General features: G+C 56.5%; 1 protein-coding gene and 1 non-coding gene across 8 annotated transcripts; one reads left to right on the top strand and one right to left on the bottom strand.

Annotated features, from left to right (window-relative positions):
• The first annotated feature begins 206 nt into the window (after positions 1-206).
• Positions 207-16,067, top strand: PBXIP1 (PBX homeobox interacting protein 1). 7 transcript variants are annotated; one of them, XM_055403416.2, is made up of 13 exons: positions 207-511; positions 1,207-1,256; positions 1,875-1,979; positions 7,831-7,917; positions 10,126-10,330; positions 10,564-10,628; positions 10,711-10,876; positions 12,343-12,570; positions 12,690-12,713; positions 13,014-13,096; positions 13,418-13,546; positions 14,147-15,372; positions 15,821-16,067. In XM_055403416.2, the coding sequence occupies exons 1-13, from the start codon at positions 409-411 to the stop codon at positions 15,900-15,902; spliced, it is 2,553 nt and encodes an 850-aa protein (XP_055259391.2). In that variant the 5' UTR covers positions 207-408; the 3' UTR covers positions 15,903-16,067. The 7 variants fall into 7 exon arrangements, with proteins under 7 accessions (XP_055259391.2, XP_055259390.2, XP_055259393.2 ...); XM_055403415.2 differs by having other exon boundaries at positions 208-511; positions 10,708-10,876; XM_055403418.2 differs by having other exon boundaries at positions 209-511; positions 10,204-10,330.
• LOC129541894 (small nucleolar RNA SNORA51) lies at positions 9,602-9,732 on the bottom strand. The gene has a single exon (XR_008682947.1). It is a non-coding gene; the product is annotated as a small nucleolar RNA SNORA51 (small nucleolar RNA).
• Positions 16,068-17,023: the final 956 nt, after the last annotated feature.

Raw genomic sequence — 17,023 nt, 5'->3', positions numbered from 1 at the left:
GGCGCGGGATGGTACGGCCCAGCCGCAGGGCCGATGGCTGCCGTCTCCCCTAGCGCGCCGGCACGCGGCGCTCCCGGGCTGGAGACGGCCTCCCCCAGGCTTGCGCCTTGGTACGGCCCTGCCCGCCCAGCGCTCGGGGGAGGGTCTGGCCCGGGCCTCGCTCCCCCTCCTCGCCGAGCGCAGTGGTGGCTGCCACGCCGAATTCCGCTTCCTGTGGCTGCGGCCGCTGGCGGGCGGTGAGGCCCGGCGAGTGTGCAGTTGGCGCCGCGGCTCGGCTCCCTAGCCTCGCCGCGCCTCGGGCTTGCTGCCGCGCGGGGGCTTGCGCCGCCCCTGCCTTCCCTTCCGGGCCATGGTGCAACCCGAGGGCGCGTCCGTCCCCCGCCGCTGCTGACCCGGGTCCCCCACTCCATGGCCGCCTCGGCGCCGCCCCCACCGGACAAGCTGGAGGGAGGTGGCGGCCCCGCACCGCCCCCTGCGCCGCCCAGCACCGGGAGAAAGCAGGGCAAGGCCGGTGAGAACGCTGAAGGGGCTGGGGCTGGCGAGGCTCAGAACTCTCGGACCTTGGAGGGAGGGCTGGTTGGCCGGGGAGGTGGCGGTTCTCAGGCTGAGGGCCCTGAAGAGAGAGGAGGCTCAGTGGAAAGGATAGGTGGGTGAAGCCCTCCAGGGATTGGGTACGAGGGGTCACTGACTGCCGATCCTAGAGTTTGGGGCACCTGGAATGAAGGAGCCACTTGGGAGTCTGAGGCTATCAAGAGATGGGGACGTCTCTCATTTAAAGGAAGAGGCAGCTGAGAGTGTAGCATCCCATTTATTCTTCATAGTGTACCTTTGTTAGTATGTAATTAAGTAGATACTGTGTGTGTGATGTGTGTGTTAGTCGCTCAGTCGTGCCCGACTCTTTGCGACCCCATGGACTGCAGCCCTTCAGGCTCCTCTGTCCATGAGATTTTCCAGGCAAGGATACCGGAGTGGGTTGCCATTTCCTTCGCCAGGGGATCTTCCCAACCCAGGGATCGAACCTGGGTCTCCTGCACTGCAGGCAGATTCTTTACCAACTGAGCTATACTTCTAAAATAAAGTAGATACTAAGTAAATAAACAAGAGTATATTGAAGTTAGAAGAGTCTCCTAGATCATGGTTGGGAGAAAGGATGTTGGGGAAACCTCAGGGAAACTTGTTTGTGTCTGCCTTTTACTGCCTTTCCAGGTCTGCAAATGAAGAGCCCAGAAAAGAAGCGAAGGAAGTCAAATACTCAGGTGAGTGGTGGTTGGTTGTGGGGGTAATTTCTGGTAGCCCCTTTGGGTTCTTTGTTCTGCCACCCCAATGTCTTCATCTTGCATCAGCTGCAGGGAGAAGAGAAAGTTCTCTTTCTTATTCCTCTTCTGGCCCTTTCCTTCAGTTTTATAACATTTTGGGAGTAGGGTAGGGATAAGATGATTTGACCAGAGATTTGATCAGCGGGGATTAGAATCGTTCTCTCCCCTTTTTGTCCTGTTCTGGTTCCCCCATGATGATAACAGCTATCACTTGCTGAACCTTTTCTAAGGACCAGGGGTTGTGCTAAAATGCTTCAGCAGTATGGGGAGATAGGCATTCACGGATGAGAAACCTAAGGCTTAAACAGTTCGGTGCCTGCTCCAGGGCTTTGAGGTTACTCAGTGTCAGAACTGGGATTCCAGTGTAGTTTTGCCTGTTTCACGACAGTTACTGCACTGTGTTGGTTGCGCGCTCCATTGTGTTTCTTTGTTGCACGCTAAGGTCCCTCTGAACTGGCCGGTACCAGCCTCTGAAACTGCGTACTGTGTTTCTGGTGCTCTCTTGCCTTAGCTCTGGGTCTCCCTCCCTGATCCTCTTTCCCTCATCTTTTTCCCCAGGGCCCTGCGTACTCGCACCTGACGGAGTTTGCACCACCCCCAACTCCCATGGTGGATCACCTGGTTGCATCCAACCCTTTTGAGGATGACTTCGGAGCCCCTAAGGTGGGGGGCGCGGCCCCTCCATTCCTTGGCAGTCCCGTCCCTTTTGGGGGCTTCCGTGTCCAGGGGGGCATGGCAGGCCAGGTACCCCCAGGCTATGGCACTGGGGGTGGAGGCGGTCCTCAGCCTCTTCGTCGACAGCCACCCCCTTTCCCTCCCAGCCCCATGGGCCCTGCTTTCAACATCCCCCCCCAGGGCCCTGGCTATCCACCGCCAGGTAACATGAATTTTCCCAGCCAACCCTTCAACCAGCCTCTGGGTCAGAACTTTAGCCCACCTGGTGGGCAAATGATGCCAGGCCCAGTGGGGGGATTTGGCCCCATGATCTCACCCACCATGGGACAGCCTCCCAGAGGGGAGCTGGGCCCCCCTTCTCTTCCCCAACGCTTTGCCCAGCCAGGGGCACCTTTTGGCCCTTCTCCTCTCCAGAGACCTGGTCAGGGGCTCCCCAGCCTGCCCCCCAACACAAGTCCCTTCCCTGGTCCGGACCCTGGCTTTCCTGGCCCTGGTGGTGAGGATGGGGGGAAGCCCTTAAATCCCCCTGCGCCCACTGCTTTTCCCCAGGAGCCCCACTCGGGCTCCCCGGCTGCTGCTGTTAATGGGAATCAGCCCAGTTTTCCTCCAAACAGCAGTGGGCGGGGTGGGGGAACTCCAGATGCCAACAGCCTGGCACCCCCTGGAAAGACAGGTGGGGGCTCAGGACCCCAGCCTCCCCCAGGCCTGGTGTATCCGTGTGGTGCCTGTCGGAGTGAGGTGAATGACGACCAAGATGCCATTCTGTGTGAGGCCTCCTGCCAGAAGTGGTTCCACCGCGAGTGCACGGGCATGACTGAGAGCGCCTATGGGCTGCTGACCACCGAGGCCTCTGCTGTCTGGGCCTGCGATCTCTGCCTCAAGACCAAGGAGATTCAGTCTGTGTACATCCGCGAGGGCATGGGGCAGCTGGTGGCCGCTAACGATGGGTGACGCTGGCGAGGGGCCCAGGGAAGTGCACATGTTCCTCCCTGCTCTTCCAGGGCGATTGCCTTCTCGTCTGGCTGTCAGTCTTGGTTTCCATCAGCTTCCCGTCCCCACAGGGCAGAAACCCAGTGGCTCCTGGGGGCAGAAAAAGGAACTGAGGTGGGCCGGCAGAAGAGCCTGTATCTCTCACTCTTGTGGAAACTTAACGCATTGAGATCTACAGAGGTTCAGGAAACCAAAGCCCTGCCAAGCAGAGCCATTTTTGGTGGCTATCTCTGGAAACCCAGGGGTATGGCTTGCAAGAGGAAAGAGGCTGGAGGAAGATCCGAAGGGCAGGGGTGTTCCCTCTACAGATGATGGATGCCCCCAACACCAGTGCCTAACATGCCTCTCTAGCTCCACAGCTCCAGCCTTAGTGTTTGGAGTCCAGTATTCAAGGTTTCTGGCCAGAGGAGTTGGGGTCTCTTCCCATCTCTGCGGTAGCCCTTTCATGGGCGCTGGGAGATAGCTTTAGGGAATAAATGGAGATTTTCCCCTTTTCCTACCTTCCCCTTGTCTCCTTCACCTGTCCAACTCGTCCCCCTTCAGAAACCAAATAGCTTGAAGAAGCAAAAGAGTACGTGGCTATGGCAGTTCTTGGTGATCTGGGGCTTGGAGACAGTAGGTAAGATGCTGTCAGGACATATCGCCCTCATACCAAAGTCACTGGTCCTTTCTCAGCCTCTCTTGTGCTTTTTCCCTAATGACCATGTTTTTGCCAAAAATTGGGATGTGTGGTCTGACAGACCAGAATATTTGACATTCAGACTGTCCTGGAAGCCCAGATTCTGTGGCTGTACACCCCTCTTCCCCCGCTAAGCGCTGGTCTTCAACTTCCGGCGCCTCGAGTTCCCTGCCTTGATGGAAGGAAGGCTTGAAAAGGCGCAGAGCCCTTATACCTCATTTTTTCTCCTGATAAAAGAGAGAGGCTCCTGTCGCAGCCTGTGGGTTGGGGAGTCTGCAGGACCCTCATTGCTGCGGTACTAGAATGCAGTCCAGAGCCTGTATGGTTTTGCTCCCCTCTCTCCCTGCTGTTCTGTCTTCTCTGGCCTGGTGATCGAGCTGTTCTCATCCTTCTCAGCCAAAATCCGTGCCAGGGCTTTATTTTTTGTGTTTTAAGCACTGCCTGCCAGAGATGGGCCTGGGACCCCATGAGGAGCCCCTCACAGCTGCGCGCTGTTCCCTACAGCTCCTTCACGCATTCCTCGAGTGGGGCAGGGAAGGCAGGCTAGGGGTGTGGCCCTGAGGAGCTGGTGGTCCCCTGCCCCCACTTCTCCTGGGACCTCATACATGTGAAGAGAACACAGATATACTGCAGAACTCCTGCCTTCCCTGGGTGGAGCATGCAGCCTTTGAGGCTGTGCGAAGGAAGGGAGTGGCCTCTGGGCTTCTTTTCTACTGCTCACTGCCATTGAAAGCAGAGATGGCAGCCCCCTCACTGCTCAACTTTGTGTTGTGTTTGTGGTTCTGTTTGCCCCTCATTTTTATCTGTTGCTGTTTTTTGTGGTTCCGCCCCCACCCTGCATTTTGTAAGATGGCTCCTGGCCAGGGATGGGGGCGGTGTCTGGTCAATCCCTCTCTCCTTCTCATGCCACTGCTTTTGGGAAGAAAGTGGGGGTGGCAGAGATGTGGGGAAAGTTTTGTACGGTTGGATTAATAAAATGACTTGGAAGATCCGCACCCAGACTCTGGTGTTGGTGTGCACGAGGTTGGAATGAGTCAGTCACTGCTGGTGAGGATGGTTGGGGGGTGAGGACAGGGAACCCCCAGGGTCTCTGGAAGTGGGGATAGCAGGAAGAGCCAGGCCCCTGAGCTGACCTAATACAAGCTGTGGAGCCTGGGGAGGCCTCTTTGCCCCACCTCTCCCTGTGTCCCTGCTGTGAGAAACAAGTTTCTTTTCTGAGCACATTCCTGGCCAGGCCTAGAGCCAAGCAGGATCTTCGGCTCCAAGGCTTCTGGGAGACAACTGCCCTTAGTGCTTCTCGGTGCAGTGCCCCACTCCCACTCCTGAGTGAGGAGGTCAAGTGTAGCGCCTGGGGTGGGGGAAGGGGCTGCCCTGGTCTAGCAGATTGTATTTTAGGGTGCTTTTCAGCCCTCCCCTCCCCTCGCCCCCTTTTAAAAGGAATAGAGGCATCCTTAAACAATCGGCGCCAGGGTGAGGATAGGGAAAACCCACACTTTGCCACCCTCCTCCCCCATCCTGCAGCTGTCTCTTGTCTATCCTGGGACCAACCTGGCTCCTTGTCCTGGACGTGCCCCCCGCTTGTCTTTCAGTTCTGGGTCTTCCCTTCAGAAATTGTTTAGCCACTGGAAAAGGAGGGGAGGTGACCCCCAGTTGAGTTTGCTGGAACCCTAGTGTCCCACCGGGAGGTAAGCCCAGGTTTAGGGGCTCAGCAGGCGCCCCCTCCCCGCCCCCGCCACCCCGCTGCGGCTCTCAAGTCTAGCTGTTATTGGCCAAAAGTTTCCGCCCCCTCAGGGAATTTGGCTTTCTATTGGTCAGTTCTCAGTCACGTGACCTTCCTTTCTTGCGGCTGTAAAGCCGGAGAGGCAGCAACAAGTTCAGCTGAAGACTGAAGCAAGAGCTGGGTCAGGTAATGCCCTAGCGGGGCAGGGGCTACAGAGATCCGCAGGAGAGGACGGGTAGAGGAGAGGACGGGTAGACCGTTGAAGGGTTGAGCTCCACAGGATCTATAGAGCTGTTTGTCACTTCTGGGCCGGGAGGGAGGGGGATCATGGGCGGCCGTTTCCAAAACAGGAACTTGCTCTGGGTCTCCCAGACAAGTTTTTGTAGCCCTGGGTGCTTTATTTTAGAGGTTTGGGGGAACAGCTCTTAGAGGAGCTGAAATTAACTCGACGAAAACTTCCCAGCTTTGAACAAAGTGGCAGAGCTCCCCCTTTAGCTGTCTTTTGGAAATAGCACAAGTCCCTGACAATCCTTACAGGATGTTTTTGTTGAATCTTGTCTGAAAAAAGGAGAGGGAGTAGTGAGGAGGGGGTGGAGGTGGGTGTTCTTTCAAGAGATTGATGAGAAGAAAGAGATCTGAAAGCAGCAGGGAAGGGTGGGAATTAGACAGCAGAAAGAACTTCCTAATAAGGCAGTGAGATGCTGGCCTGGGGGAACAGGGAGAACTTAGGAGATCTTCAGTGAATCCAACCAAGAGAGAGGTACCAACCAGGGTTTGGAACCCTGAGTGCAGAGGTTCCGGACTGTATTCTGTTTGGGTCTCAGAAGTGTTTGTCTTGTTGACCCAAATACCGTTTCTGGTTTCCATGGAGACAGTGGGTCTGACATCACCCTGGTTGCCATAGTGCCTGCTTCTGGAGGACCTGAGCAGGCTGTACACAGCCAGGGGTAAACAGGGACTTCAGCCCAAGCTGCTGCCACTTCCTTCCTGCCACCACCTGTTAAGAGTCACACGCAGCAACTGGGGATGGGGAGATGATGACAGAGTGGCGGGGGTGGGGCCTGAGGCCGGAAGGCAGCACAGTGATGGCTCTGTGGATGCCTGCAGAAGCCGGCCAGGGGTGTCCTGTTGGACTGTGGTGTGGGAAAGTCGTTGCAGCGATTCTTCTGTCTCCTTGTGGGATGGGTGCCTGTCTCTGGGAGGCACTGTGTAGGACTCCCACGGTGTGTCCTACTGAAAGGGGGAAGTGTAGTGGTTTCCCATAGTAGAACTGCCGCGCTTCTACCCCAGCCTTACTTCCTCTCCCCAGGATTTCCTTTCAGGATCCTTTTCCACTGACCATCCTAGCCCCTCAGCAAGCAGTCATGTAGCCTCTAAAGGATCACAGTCCAAGACCAGGGGCTCAGCTCATCAATCCCTCAGCTTTATGCCAGGTCCCAGCTGCCAGCCTGGGGCAATAGTGTTGGTCATGGAGAGAGGGGTAGGTCTTTCTCTTCTTCTGCTTTGTGCCAGGCTTTTGAAGCTGGAGTGATTTCCCACCCCTACTCCACCATGTCAGAGCAGATTAGCAGGCAATAGGACCACAACCCTGGTTATTGTCCATGCTTTGCAAATGGTAAAGTGCTTTCTGTATACATGATAGTTGCCACAAATCCCTTTTCCTAGTCACCTTCGAGTTTCCTCAGATGAAACGCTGGAGTTTACTAAGAAGGGAAACAACCTAGAATGGAGAGTGACAAGGAAATTTACTACAGGTACATTCAGATGGATGTAGGCTGTGCCATTGCTCTCAGCCCTAGCTGCACTTGAGAATCATTTGGGAGATTTTTCGGAGCCTGATCCTTGAACTCAATAATATCAGAATCTTAGGTGATTGATTCCATTGTGTAGCCGGTGAACAGGACCCCAAACTAGACCATACAAAGGAGTTAACAGTGGCTGATAGGTTGGTGGGAAACTTGTGGCTGACGAAGGCCATCGACTTTTCTCTTCCAGGCCCCGGGGGAGGAGGTGGGATTGTGAGGGAGCCTGGGGAGGGGAAGGGAGGGCCAGATTGTTCCTCACTCTTCTCACTTGCTAGTCATCGCTGGCAAGTCAAGTCAGCCAGTTTTCGGGCCTTCATTTTCTCTGACTAAAACATGAGAGAGTTTCCCAGAGCTTTTCCAGCCCTATGCTTCTCTGACCTTTCAAGGTCAGTTCCATTTCCCTGTTTCCCAAGGGCTCTTTTGGTCCCTGGGAAAGGCAAACTTCACTGCAGCTGTTGGTAGGTTCTGATTTGCAAGGCAAACACTACCCAGAAGAATTCGGATTTTGGGGTCAGAAGGACTGGAACCAGGCTGGTTCTGGAAGTGACTGCCCAGCTGTCACTCTTGGGACCCAGCTGAGGCTGCTGTCTGCATCCCACCTCCCCCGAAGGGAGCTGGAGTCCCTAAGAGAGCCTTTCTCTGCAGGTGGCAGCCTCAGCAGCTGTAGGGACCTCAGCAGTGATGGCCTCCTGCCCAGACTCGGACAATAGCTGGGTGCTTGCCGGCTCAGAGGTAGGAAAAGCGGGCCTGGGAACCATATGGAATGGGGGTTCTGGCCGGACTGGACTGCTTTCTGGGTCTGCCCCCCTTCCTTGCTGCTGGTGATCACATGTGTCACCTCCTGCTGGCTGAGAGAGAAACTCCAGGGGCAGGGAGAATACGATCGGCCCCAGGAGTCAGGAGTTGGAACTTGGACCGTGGCTTGAAAGAAGGGAATTGTTGGGGTGAGCTATGAGAAGCAGGGGAGAAATTCTGGTAGGGAGACCAGCATTAGCAAAGGTCCTGAGGCAGCAATAGAGGAGCTGTGCTGGGGGAGACTGAGGAGGTCCTTTGGAGGAGGTGGGGACGTGGGCCAGACGGTGTTGAAGTGAGGTTGGATCAGAGCCTGCGAGCCTCCGGAAGAGGCCTATAGGGCCTGGCTTAGGCATTTGGGCCTCCCCTTGATGGAAAATAGCGGGCAGGCTCTGAGCTGGAGGGGGTCAAAGACCATCGCTGCCATGGGCAGAGGGTGCAGCCACTATGTGGGCTGTGTGGGAACAGGGGGAGAGCGTTTTGAAGGTCCTGCAGTCCAGGTTGTAGTTGGTGGGATGAGAACCCAGTGGACTCCTGTGCCCCAAAGCCACTGAGAAGGGGGCTGGCAGGAAGGGGGATGGAGTGGCTGGAGAGTTTGTCAAGGACTTGGTTATGTTCATCCCACAGGGAGGGAGGTAGCTGAGGAGTTTGAGTTAGAGATGTTGGGTTTGAGTGGCCTTGAAGAAACTGATGGGGAGTGAGGGAGCTGCCCTTAGCCATGCTGGAGCCTGGGCTGGGGTTGGTTGGCAGAGCGGACAACACTGCGCTCCCAGCCAGAGCCCTGGCTGCCTTTGCAGACAGCTGGGGGACCTCGGACCAGCTGTTTTGCCTCGCTGTCCTCCCTTTAACGAGGAGGAGTCATGTTTCCTTTAACGTAGGAGGGACTGGGAGAAAAAGGTGACTTGAAAATTATAACCACTGGCAGTCCAGTTAAGACTTTGCCTTCCAACTCAGGGGGTGCAGGTTAGATCCCTGTTCTAGAAGCTGAGATTCCCACATGCCTTGGGACCATAAAAACCAAAACATAAAACAGAATCCATATTGTAACAAATTCAATAAAGACTTTTAAAGTGGTACACATTAAAAAAAAACTTTTTTAAAAAAGAATCTTGTAAAGAAACGTATTAAGGTCAAGAATTATTCTTGGAAGTTTAGCGGGAGCCATGGATGGGATGAGCAGGTGGTGGACCTGCTGAGGGGGCGTTTGCAGAAAAAGGAGAGGCTGAGACTGTAGATGGCTGGGCTGAGAGCACCCTGGGAGACAGGCTGGCTGTGTCTGGGGTGAGGTGGGCTTCCGTCAGCTCCTGGGAGAGGGGTGTGCAGGGAATGGGAAAGGCCAGAAAAGTTTGGCAGATGGAGCAGGTGGCCCGTTGTGAGGAGAACTGTGGGGAAGCCCGTGGGGGATGGGACTGTGATCCTTAGGCTCCAGGGGACTTTGTTCTCTTGCCAGTTACTGAGTTGGTCACTTGTGGGGAGGGAGACCCAGGCTGTAGCTGGCTTCTCTGGGGAGGTGGTGGTGGGGTGCCAGGTTTGTACAGTGGTTCAGTGCCTTGGGCCAGTGGTACTTTTTTTTTTTTAGTTAGTTTAATGTCTGATTGAATAACTTAATTCTTTTTTTTCAACTCCATGTCCTCCCATTCACCATACAGACCAGGCAAAGTGCCTGCCCAGGCTGTATATGGGGTGGGTTTACTCTGACTCCTCTTTCTATACTGTCAGTGTAAGAACACAGCCTGTAATAAGTACCAGGAGGCTGAAGTTAACTCCTGTAAATATAGGATTCCTTTAAAAATACATTCACTTGTTTTTTTGGCTGTGCTGGGTCTTAGTTGTGGCATGCAGGATCTAGTTTCCTGACCAGGAATCAAACCCCAGCCCCCTGCATTGGGAATGCTGAGTTTTAGCCACTGGACCGCCAGGAAAGTTCCCAGTGGTGCGTCTTCATTTCACAGAAACTTGGCCTCCAAAAGTTCCTCAGAGCAGCAAGTGAAGTTAGGGAATGGCTGAACGCTGTGTCGAGCGGAGATGTCACAGTGCCGGCTGCCCCCTGCCCCCCCACACTTTGGAGCAACCACTGCTGTGTGTATTATGTATTTGTAAGGTGTGGGCTGGGATCCCTGAACACTGTGGCTGGTCTCGGCACCGCAGGAGAGCACCCCGTCCTCTTGGTTTCGTCCTGCTGTCCTTCTTCTAGAGCAGCCCTTCTGCTTGCACCCCTGCCCCCAGAGCCTGCCTGTGGAGACCTTGGGCCCTGAATCTGGGATGGACCCAGAATCTGAGAGAGCTCCCCGTGCCCTTCGGAGCCCCTCCAAGGCAGCTGCTGAGGAATCAGCTGGGACCTTGGATGGAGGAGGTAACAGGGCCCTGCTGGCGGGGGGTGGTGCAGCCACCTGTCCTCCATGTTTCTGGGGTTTCCCAGTTTCCTCAGGGAGAGGGAGGCCAGTTGGTCTTATTCCCAGCATTGATCTCAGTTTAAAACCTTCCCTTATTCCATCCTGGCTTTCTCCTGTCCCCTCCTGCCTGGTCGCAGCCTGTGGGAACCAGGGGGGCCGTGGTGTTTTTCCTGAGTCTTTTCTCCCGCCACAGAGACGGTGTCCCAGAGTGAGAGCTCTGAATCTGGGCCCAGCCTGTCAGAGGAGGCTGAGGCCAAGGTGAGGGCCTTCCCTGGGGAAAGGGCGGGAAGTGGGGAGGGCCAGGGGAAGTGGGAAGTGCTCATGGCTGTGTCTGCAGCAGGGTGTCCTGGAAGGTGATGACCCTGGAATGGACCCCCCCGGCCCAGGAGACACTGAGGCCCAGGGAGACTTGGAGGAGACCCCTGAGGTGGTAGGCCTGGAACTGGACTCACAGGACCTGGAGGATCAGAGCCCCCCCCGCAGCCTGCCTTCATCCCCCAAAACAGGTGAGAGTCCTCCTTGTTTCCCCAGTCACTATCCTTCTAGAAGGTATTGGAGTGGGAATAGATAGACATCACTGCCGAGCACAGCTCTGGCCCAGGCCCTAGGACTTGGCAGCTTGGAGCCTTCCTTAAGCTGCATCGATGAATCCTCATCACCATCACACCTGGGGGCTTAAGTTAAGTCACACAGCTCATAAGTGGCAGGGCCTAGCTCTGGTCAGCTCTTTTCTCTCTATTGTGGGGCCTCCTCTTTACTTGCCCCTAGATTTGGCTCTCATTCCCTGAGTCCCTTCCACGAGTCAGCTCTGGGAAAGCAGGTTGGCTTCACAGTCTGTGTAAGAGGCGGACTAGACTGAGCGAAGGTGCAAGTCAGACTTGTGAGGGTGCAAATGTGGTGTGACTAAGGTGCCCCATAGGAAGGGGGGAGGGTGATTTAGTCACGGGACAGGTTGAGGGGAAGGGGGAGGCAGGGACAGTCGGGGAAAAGGTGCACACCAGAGGTGACGTTTGAGTGGAACCTTGAGCACAGGGTGGACTTCTGGTAGGTAGGGTAGGAGGAAGACAGTGCAGGCCAAGGCTGCAGCATCAGCGAAGGGCTGGGTTCCTTGTCCTGTACTGAGGAGGCTGCACCCAAGGCTGGTGACGGGAGGAGTGTGTGAATGCATTGCTGTTGAGGGGTGACAGGGTGGAGGGGGAGCGGGGTCTGGGGCCATTTAGGGGGCACCTGCAGTCAGACGAAGCTGAGGAAGACCTGAACTGAGGCAGATACGAGGCATGTGCCGCTGAGATGTTTAGGGGTCGTGTTGTCAGACTGTGCATGGGAGGTACAGAGGAGGGCTGAGGTTGGCTCGGTGGAGCAGTGGTGTCTTGCCCTGCATTGGGGGAGCGCCAGGAGAGAACCAGGTTGGAGGGCAGTGTGTTGAGTGTTTGGTCCCCAGGGACAGCCAGGTGGAAGAGACCAGGAGGTGGTCAGACATCTGGGCCTGGAGCTTCAGGGAGGCCAGTTGGGAGTTAGGGATGATGGACTCAATCTGCTCTGGGGGGAAGCCAGCGGGGTGGGTGAGACTGGGTGATTGTGTGTGCGGCGAGAAGAGCAGAAAAGCAGAAATGGTGCCAGGGAGACCTCTGCCTCTAGGACCGGGAGCAGCCAGGCATTGAAAGGAGACACTGAGAGGGCGTGGCCAGGTTTCCGACAGAACCAGGGCAGGAGGCACAGGTGGGAGCAGTAGGGCGCTTTTAGGATGAAAGTCGTTCTTTTATCTTGTCTGTAGTAGAAAGGACTGGTCTTCAGCCTCCAGACTGGGCAGGGGTAGTCACTGATGCCCAGGCACATGTAGGCAGGGTCTCCATGTGCTCCCTCTGTGGTCAGGGCTGGGGGTCTCCTGTGTTTGCCTCTGGTTCCAGTCTGTCTGTCTGCCTGTCCTGTCTCTCCAGTTGCTTTACTGCCCTGTCCCCCTCCCTAACCCCAGCTTGGATCAGGGAGGAGGCCCACCGCTCCAGCAGTGAGGACACCGATGTGGAGGTGGAGGGTCTGCGGAGACGGCGGGGCCGGGAGCCTGGCACTCCTCGGCCCGCGACCACCCTGGGTGTGGAGGACCAGGTCCAGGGCGAAGGTGCAGGCGGGGAGCTGGGCATCTCCCTCAACATGTGTCTCCTCGGGTCGCTGGTTCTGCTGGGCCTGGGGATCCTCCTCTTTGGTGAGTGGTCCCTCCCCTGCTGGGACCCTGAGGCTCTACTCTGGCCCCTCTTGCAGCACACTGACCCCATTCTGCCCCCGCCCTGAGGGCCTGACCAGACCCCTCTGTCTCCATTTCAGGTGGTCTCTCAGAGTCTGAAAGTGGTGAGTGAGGATGGGCCCTGACCAGTTTGTGTCTGTCCCCTTCCAGCCCTGAGGGAGGCTGATGGGAGCAGTTCTCTGGGTCAGGAGTAGGGACGCTGGGCGCTGTACATTTTTTGCTCAGTTTTAGGCCTTATGTCAGTGATTCGGGGTGACCCTTGACCTTTTACCTTGCTGGACCCCTCAGCCATAGGGCGAGGTCCAGAGCAGGACAGTGACTGTGTGTGGGGGGGGGCAGGGAGGGGGAGGAGGAGAGGGCTCTGCATGCCTTGAGGCCAGTTTCAGGATTCCACTCTCTCACAGGGCCCCTGGAGGAAGTGGACCTGCAGGTCTTGCCAGATAAGGAGTCTGACACTGAGATGCTGGAGGCTGTGGGGGATGGGCAGGCATGTGTGTTTGTCTCCATCTGTGTGAGGGGCCTGGTGGGGGCTGTCTGGGTTGTGGGGCTGGGCTGGGGTGACTGGCTCCTTTGCGTGTGTGTGTGTGTGTGTGTGTGTGTGTGTGTTAGTCGCTTAGTCGTGTCTGACTCTTTGAGACCCCATGGACTGTAGCCCACTAGGCTCCTCTGTCCATGAAATTCTCCAGGCAAAAATGCTGGCATGAGTAGCCATTCCTTTCTCTCGGGGATCTTCCCGACCCAGGGATCGAACCTGGGTCTCCCGCACTGCAGGCAGATTCTTTACTGACTGAGCCACCTTTGCCCTTAGGATGGACTACAGCAGCTACAGACTTCAGAGCTCCTGGACAGTGTCCCCAGCCTGCAGAACATGGCCCTTCTGCTGGATAAGCTGGCCAAGGAGAACCAGGACATCCGACTACTGCAGGCCCAGCTACAGGTGGGCACAAGCAAGATGGGGTGGGCTAAACAGACACCCTGCCTAGGCCATGTGTCTGTCTGTCCAGTTTCCTCCCCCCAAAGAAGTTTCCTGTGTTCACCCACAAACCTGACCCCCTCCCTTTCCCACTAGAGTCCAGTCATCTTCCTTGTTTTGTTCCCATCCTGCATGCTAAGGGTTAGGCCAGGACTGGCATATCTGCTTCATGTGGCATGCTACCTCTCCTTGATTGGCATGGTCTACCTGGAGCCTTTGTGGAGAAGGATTTGAAGAACATGCCAAGATTCAGTGGGAAAGAAATGCTGTGATCAGTTAATAGTATCTGTTTTGGGTATGGGAAGTGGAAATAGGGCAATATCTTGGCTCTCTTTAGGTGAATTAAAGAAGTGTGAGCTTATAAACAGACAGAGCTAAGGCCTGTGGTGGAATTTGGGGATGGATCCCAGGGTCTGGTGAAGGGTGCAGATGGGGTGGGAGATGAGAACCAAATCCTCTGAGTCTCTCAGGCTGTAAAGGCTATAATGGAATGGAATTAGGGTAGCAGGCACTTTATCCATCCTTGACATCTCCCTGGGCCCTCTATCCCTATTCCCATTCCAGGCCCAGAAGGAAGAGCTTCAGAGCCTGATGCGTCAGCCCAAAGGGCTAGAAGAGGAGAATGCCCGACTCCGAGGGGCCCTCCAGCAGGGCGAGGCCTCCCAGCGGGCCCTGGAGTCAGAGCTGCAGCAGCTGCGGGCCCAGCTTCAGGGACTGGAGGCTGACTGCGTCCAGGGTGCAGATGGGCTGTGTCTTCATTGGGGCAGAAGCCCACAGGCTGGCAAGGTCACCAAGGAGCAAGGCCCTACAGGGCAGGGGCCAAGCCCTGTATTCCTGGAGCAAAAGAAACAGCTAGAGGCTGAGGCCCAGGCATTAAGGCAAGAGTTGGAGCGGCAACGGCAACTGCTGGGGTCTGTGCAGCAGGACTTGGAACGGAGCTTGAGGGATGCGGGCCGAGGGGATCCAGCCCGGGCTGGTCTGGCTGAGTTGGGTCACAAGCTGGCCCAGAAGCTGCAGGGCCTGGAGGACTGGGGCCAGCGCCCTGGGGTCCCTGCCAATGTCTCAGAGGCCTGGCATCAGAAGCCTCACTTCCAGAATTCCAGGGAGCGGAGTGGGAAGGAAAAGTGGTGGGATAGGCAAGGGGACTGGAAGACCGAGCACTGGAAACATAAGAAGGAGGCATCCGGCTGGGAGAAGAGCTGGCGGGGTGAGGAGGACAGGGAGCTGGCGGGGAGGTGGAAGGAGGGCAAGCCAAGGGTGGAGGAGTGGGGCAGCAAGAAGGAGGGCAAGCGACGGCGTTCCAAGGAGCCCCCCAGGAACAGCGGGAGCCCCCACCCCTCCGGAGAAAGGCAGAAACACCCTCGGTGGAAGGAAGGGGCTAAAGACAGGCATGACCCCCTGCCACTCTGGGCAGAGCTGTCCAGGCACAAGTACCAGGCACCCCAGGGCTGCTCAGGTGTGCATGAGTGTGCCCGGCAGGAGGGCCTGGCCTTCTTTGGCATAGAGCTAGCCCCCGTGCGGCAACAGGAGCTGGCCTCTCTGCTGAGGACGTACCTGGCGCGACTGCCCTGGGCCGGGCCGCTGACCATGGAGCTGCCCCTCTCTCCCGCTTACTTTGGTGAGGATGGTATCTTCCGCCACGACCGCCTCCGCTTCCGTGACTTTGTTGACGCCTTGGAGGACAGCCTGGAGGAGGTGGCAGTGCGACACACAGGTGACGACGATGAGGTGGATGACTTTGAGGATTTCATCTTCAGCCACTTGTTTGGAGACAAAGCACTGAAGAAGAGGTGGGCAGCTGTGGGGGAGTTGGGTCAGTGCGACAGAGCAGGGGGCAGGAGTTGGTGGTGGGGCGGGGTGTCTGTGTGTGAAGGAGCCAGGGCCCTGAGGTGGGGGTGTTCAGTTGGAGGTTTTGTCTCTTGAAGGCAGAAGGCTGAGCCTGTGCTCAGCCCAGAGTGGTCCTGGGGAGTCCCCTTTGGGGCTAGAGTTGTTTTCCTCCCAGGTTGCCCTGTGCTGTCCATACCTGTGTGGTCTGGCGGGTAATAGAGATTGCTTCCCGTCTCCCCAGCTGGGGCCTTGTCCTGGGACACCACATCTGGCAACATTCCCTCCCCCCCCCGCCCCCCGCCCCGTCTGCCCTTAGGGCTAACGGGGTCCCCTCTCAGGGGGCCCCCTTCTCATCACATGACATTATTCTCTAAAGGCCTCTTCCTGCCTCCACTCCCTGTCCCCCCACAGGTCTGGGAAGAAGGACAAACATTTGCGGAACTCCAGAGTTGTGGGGTCCAGGGAGGAGCACAGCCCCCACCGCCGGGGCTGAGGCCCCGCGCCATCTGTCCCCTGGGAACCTAAACTGCCACTGCCCTTGGCTCGGTTGGTGTCACTGGATGTCCTTCACAGAGGAGAGTGGAGATCACCCAACCCTGCACAGAGGCCTTAGCTGGAGCTGCTTTGCTGTCTATGCAAATGAATGCAAATTCCTAGGGCTGGGACCCTTGCAGCCAGATTGTGAAGGGGGGATGGGGGAGAAGCCTGTTTTTTAGGAGGGTAGGGTGGGGGTAAGAGGTATGGGGCAATTCAGATTCTAAAGCAAGAGAGCTGTCCTGTGTGTGTGTGTGTGTGTGTGTGTGTGTAAAGCCAGAGAGCTGTCGTGTGTGTGTGTGTGTGTGTGTGTGTGTCTGTCTGTCTGTCTGTAGGGGGGACTTGAGTGGGCCCGTTGGCTGCACACACTGACTCATGCCCCCTGGGATTTGATTCGCCCGGCTGGCTGGAGGCCCAGCATGCAGGCTCTCCCTGGGGTTTTGTTGGATTTGAAAGGAGCCATCCCTGGGGAATCGAAGTCCCCTTTTTAGCCCTGCTCCTCACGTGGCCTCACCTCTGCTTGTGAACTGTAGACTCAGATTCCAATAAAATTCTGTAGGAGCTGTGACATTGGGTGGGGGCTCTGTCGCTTAGGGCTGTTTCTAAGCACAGGGGAAGCCCACACCCACCACCTCATAGACACTGGTACTTCACCTTCTCCTCTCCCATCACCTCACTCTCCCTGCAAACCTCAGGCCCTCTGGGCTGGAACTCCCCATTTTGCTCACAGCTGTCTTGGCTCCATCCCTGTGAGATGTAGAAATACGCAAGTGGGTTTTGGGCTCAAATCCAGGTTGAGTGATTTGGGGCAAATTAATCCCTGGGAACCTTGGGTTTCTAATCCTCACAAAGGGAGATTGAAGGGCTGGGGACTCTTCCAGCAGGATTGTAAATAAATCAATGAAAACAAAATGTGTCCAATATTTGGCGCTCAGAAGTGATTTCCCTCCCTTTAGATTGTGGGGGAGGGTGGGGGAGGGGATCCCCACCCCCACCTCAGCACAGGCTTCTGCGTTGGGGGGTGAGGGAACCACTAGGTGGCGCCCTGGCTCCACATTTGCTCCAGACCTCACCTACCTC

This window comes from Moschus berezovskii, chromosome 4, assembly GCF_049115385.1.
Source record: "Moschus berezovskii isolate FMDL1 chromosome 4, NW_MosBer_1.0, whole genome shotgun sequence".
Taxonomy (NCBI): Eukaryota; Metazoa; Chordata; class Mammalia; order Artiodactyla; family Moschidae; genus Moschus; species Moschus berezovskii.
The sequence above is the reverse complement of the archived record's forward strand: the minus strand, read 5'-3'. Positions and strand labels throughout refer to the sequence as shown.